This window comes from Montipora foliosa, chromosome 1, assembly GCF_036669935.1.
Source record: "Montipora foliosa isolate CH-2021 chromosome 1, ASM3666993v2, whole genome shotgun sequence".
Classification (NCBI taxonomy): domain Eukaryota; kingdom Metazoa; phylum Cnidaria; class Anthozoa; order Scleractinia; family Acroporidae; genus Montipora; species Montipora foliosa.
The window spans coordinates 36,643,276-36,648,275 of record NC_090869.1 but is presented as its reverse complement, the minus strand read 5'-3'; the positions used below and the strand labels follow the sequence as shown (position 1 = coordinate 36,648,275).

The 5,000-nt window shown below is 40.0% G+C and overlaps 1 protein-coding gene across 1 annotated transcript in view; it reads left to right on the top strand.

Annotated features, from left to right (window-relative positions):
• LOC137997640 (ubiquitin-conjugating enzyme E2 variant 2-like) overlaps positions 1-2,956 on the top strand; it is a 10,946-nt gene extending 7,990 nt beyond the window's left edge. Inside the window, exon 5 of the mRNA XM_068843741.1 lies at positions 1-2,956. This exon is cut by the window's left edge and continues 49 nt beyond it. Coding sequence (XP_068699842.1) covers positions 1-15 — 15 coding nt within the window. The 3' untranslated portion in view covers positions 16-2,956.
• The last annotated feature ends 2,044 nt before the right edge of the window (positions 2,957-5,000 follow it).

Sequence of the window (5,000 nt, the reverse complement as noted above, 5' to 3'; positions counted from 1 at the left end):
ACTGTTTACCAGTGACCCAGATGACGTTGTCCTTTTTTTTCTAGAAGGTTTCCTCTTTCCCTCCTTCCAAAAAAGTCTCAGAGTGTTTGTTTTGCATGCAGAATCTTTCTACTTCAGCGAAAGCATAGTCTTTTTGATGTCTCAAGCCATTTTTCACCACAGCGGGTTTTCCATTCAATGGCCAGGGTCCTGTCAAGCAGGTTTAATGTTTGTGTTTAACTGTTTTCAATGAGATTTATTCCAGGATATCCTGAGAGTTTATTCTAGGGTCCGGCTTCGCGGATTTTCACTCAAACTAGATCGAATAGAATCTTGATTATCTCTTCTTCGCTTGTTGTCATTAGCATATCAGGGACTTTAAGATCTACGACGACGACTTTAACCAAATCGTCACCTCAAAATACAACTTTGCCCTATCGCAAATCTTTCGCGATAATTCCGTCTCGTTCACGTCGCACGATGTGGGCGAAGTATTCTAAAAAATAAATTAGTACGAGCGGTTTCAGAGTAAACATTTTATTTGTATGCTGACGTTGTTGTCGAAACCTCAAATTTGGTAATTTCACGTTGTTGTTATAGAGCGTTTTCGCTCACGTGACCAGCGCCAATGTTGGATTTCTGAAAGAAAAGAAAGTATTTCCATAAAAATAGAGTTTAATTCCCGGAGGATTTGTATGGTACACCATCATGGCCGCCATTTCTTTGTTTTGGAACACCAACATGGCGGCTGTGACGTCATGTGAAAACGCTCTATATGGAGCACGGCATAAAATTTGTAGTAAAATGCGTGCCGCACGTGCAACACGATTATTTTTTCCTCTGTTAACCAATGATGATATTATGGAGCTTTACGCAAGGACGACGACGACAGCTACGAGAATTATTTCCCGTTATTGTAGTAAATTTGAGATTGTCAAGTCGTTCGGCATGGAAGGTGTGTCGAAAACTTCTTTGAAAAAAATTATTTGTGAGAATGGTGTGGATCTTTAGAGAGAAAATTGAAAAACGTACGTGCAGGGCGTGCAGAGCTTTTGTTTTGTGGCGTTCTCGTAGCCGTCGTCGTCGTCGTCGTCGTCGTCGTTGTTCTAGCGTAAGCTCACTTTTATTGTTTGTGTCCGTCGTCATTTCTTAAACTCTCCGTTAATTCACTTTCTTGAGTTGCTTCTAGGTTATTTGTGGTTCGTGCATGCAGAATATTATGATAGTATTGTTTTATTTTACACTCAACGAAATTACGCGATTCTGATTGGACGAGAGCAATACTATTTTTGAACAAAATGTACTCGTTAGAGTCCCGATGAAGTCACTGTGGCAACCACGCATGTACGACTGATTGTGACGTCAACGCTATTTTTGCTTTTTGCCGATTTCAAGACTGATAAACGCCGAATGCTTTGCTTTGCCTGTATCTGATATATTAAATGGATTTGTAATAGGTTTCATGTAGAAAACCGAGAGCACTTCATTGCTGGGTATATTTCTTTCTTCTGATGTAAGAAGGCTGATGCAAAAGCATGCAAAATTCTCAGACAATAGCTTCCAATCATCGTTCCGTGCAATATGTTGTCGTGACCTGCACACCGTCTGTACTTCCTGGATGTCTTGTGCACCCACAGGAACCAACTTTTTCCTGTGTTAAGTGTTGGTCCCGGGTTGTTTAAGGCTGAGTGGCCCCATTTCATGTAGGGATCGACGACTGGAGCAGATATCCGCCACAAAAAATGATGTTGATGTTCTCTCAGTTTTGCGCCATTTTTATTGTCGTTTTGCCGGTTCTCCGTATTTAAGCTCGCTCTTTAACCCCTTCCTTCCCCAGTCACTGCAGAGGGTGCGCACCCCTCTGAGATGACCTGAGGCTTTCTAATACAACTGGTATTCTGCTAAAAAAAAAGAAAAGGCCACCAGTCAGTTACGCCATTCCTTAGTGGTGCCCCCCCCCCCAACAAAAACCCCCCCCCCCCCCCCCCCCCTGCACTGGGGACTTTAAAATCTGTGAGGACTATGTCAACGTACACGTAAAATTGCAGATTCACCTTTAAGAACGTTGTCGTCAATATTTCAATTCGACAAACTAGCGGAACTGTGTACGAACTGAGTTTGTTGCAACAGCGTTGAAACTTTAGAAACAAATTCGCTCGTGCCGCCGTGTGTTCAAGTTTTTCATGCAGCTTGTTATTTGGTCATTTAACGTTTCAGGTTCGCGGAAAACGTTTAGAAACGTGAAAAGAATTTTAAAAGCTTGGGCAGCGCATTAACTGTATTTCACTTTAACAGAAAATGTCCACACTGGTGCTTCTTGTGGCTGAAATTCCCTGCTGTTGCAAACGTGGTGTCACAGACCTGTGACGTAGACAATAACGGTTTCTTGATAGAAGGGGTTTGGGTGCTGTATCCAGTCTAAAATGTTAACTTCTCAACGGTTCTTGTTGCGGATTTTGGCCCAGGATTATTAATGTGCTAATGCATTCTTGGCGGAAACAATCGCCCAGTTTTCGTGCAACTTGCATCGTTCAGGACATTTGCACACTACAACGAGTTTTGGATGCTGTTTCGAACATTATTTTGTTAGCGTTTGCACAGGCCATCTAAGTGTTGGTCGACCCTTTTCATGATGTTAAAGTATGTGTTTTGGGGATTTAGTATCTGTGCTCTAGTGTAACTTTATGCAAAGTGACAATAAGTTTTTATTTTTTCAATTGAAACTTGTCTTGAAATTAGTTTTGTGACCATGGGACGTGCAGATCTAGACTGGCATGTTTCAGGATTTTTTGTCAATGGTCATGCATTTGTTGCAAAGTGTAGTTAGCGAAAAAGTTAGCTTCTCAATTTGAAAATAACGTAATTATTTGTAGATGAACGATAAAAAGACTTATCAAAGCTGCAGTACTTAAACACACCGCATGCAGATAAGCCACAACTCATGTTCAGTAGCTCAAATAAAACTTTATTAAGTTGATTTTTGACAGATTGTTTGATTTGTTGTGTCTAGCTTTATTGTGTTCACTGTTTAAAAACATTGGCGTCAAATTTCTTTTGCTATTTGTCAACCGCCGAGCAGAAGTAGTCGTTGTTTCAAAACAGAAATGGGTTCATCATGAGCTGACATTACATGGCAATTTGACCACCGTAAAGAAATTCGATAGGTGACGTTTCGAGCGTTAGCCCTACGTCATTCGGTCTGACGATGGGCTAAAGTCCCGGCCAAAGGGCTTCAACATTTGCTTCAATATCCGTTCGATTTTTGCTGAACGATGTCGACTGCTGGGGTGGGCAAACGGGTTCAAAAAAGCTTCTCGAGAGGCCTGGCATTCAGTCCCAGGCTGAAGCCGCGGTTGTTCCTATGGATATGAGGGCTATGGATATGGACATGGATACGTCATTGAGAGACCGATTAGTGCGCAAGCGCATACCCAAGCCTTAGCAAAAAAAAGATTCCTTATTTGGGCATTGTTTAGTCCGAGTGCTTTTACACTGGATTTATGGGGATAATGTGAAAGGAAATTATAACGCCAAGTTTCTGGGGGCAATTGATTTCGCGTCTAAGAAATGCCACTTTACCTTTGCGCCTAAGGCGGAACAACTGCAAGCTATTCATGCAGTCGTTACCGGTAATGATGGTTTTGTTAAACCTGCAACAGGATTTGGCAAGTCTGTTTGCTACATGGTTGTTCCTTTATTATCTTTGCGATTTTCTTCGATCCGAGTCCGATGTTAATTGTAAATCAGTCCTTCTTATCGTGAGTCCTAATCGTGGAAGATCAGATAGATGATATACGAAAGTATGGAATTTCGTGCCTGAAACCCAACTGAACTGCTGCATGATGTTGGCGCAGAAAAATACCAAATCTTGATTCAATAGGATTTTTGCAACAAACGATCACATGGTACAAAATCTACCATGCTGGAGGGCAAACTCATTATTATTTCCCCACTGGGACATTAAAACAAAGGCAAGTCAAGTTTGACTGGTTCAGGTCATTTTGTTTTAATGTCCCAGTGGGGGAATAATAATGAGCTTGCCCTCCAGCATGGCGGATTTTGTACCATGTGATCGTTCGTTGCAAAAGGCCTATTGCTCTCCCGAGACTCCTTGAAACTTACAAATACACTGTTAGGTTGTGGATGTGAATCGCTCAACGAAGACTACTAAATCTCCTGCTGGAACTCTTGTTTATTGTTCATTAGTTATTGTTCATTACTTCGGTCGATCTACTGAGTTATGTGATAGTTAGACAGTAATCATTGAAACTGTGATTGTTCAGGAGTTTAGGCCTACCAATTTTTTTTCAAAATCGGGGACAAATTGTTCGGATACCCAATATAAAACCAATTTTTTTTCAAAATCGGGGACAAATTGTTTGGATACCTAATATAAAACAGTCAGGTAAAAAATGGCGTAAATAATCTCAGTTTTATCAGGAATAATACACAAAAACCGGTGACAAACAGAGTATTTAATTTTTTTTGAGTAATTAGAGTAGAGTATTTTACTCAGACTATTAGTTTTTCGTTAGAATAATTTTTCAAAGTACTTGTTGCATTAATCTTTCTTTCCTTACAAGGACAGACTTAGGGCCGGTTATATGTAGAGCTGCCTGTTGAAAATGCAATGATTTTTATCAGTCGGAAAAACTAAAAGACGATTGCATGACAGAAAAACTGAGCATTATTCCTGATAAAGTTGGATAAAAAGTTATACGAAATTAAATCACAACCTGGACTATTTGTTTCTTTGCATACCAGTTTGTGTTGATAACGCAATGATGAAGCAATAATGTTCCTATTAAATTTATACATATATATGCACAGTCAAACATCGATTATTCGGACTTTAATTGTCCCGACTTTTTTTCTGGTCAAAATTTGTTCGTGAATATTAATTAAGATGAAAAATGCTACTTAAAAGCGTGTGTCATCTTGCTTTTATTGTTGCTACTTAAAAGCACTTTCCTTCTGAAACTCATCGTTAGATGTTTGTTAGAGGTAAAGTACTGCAGATG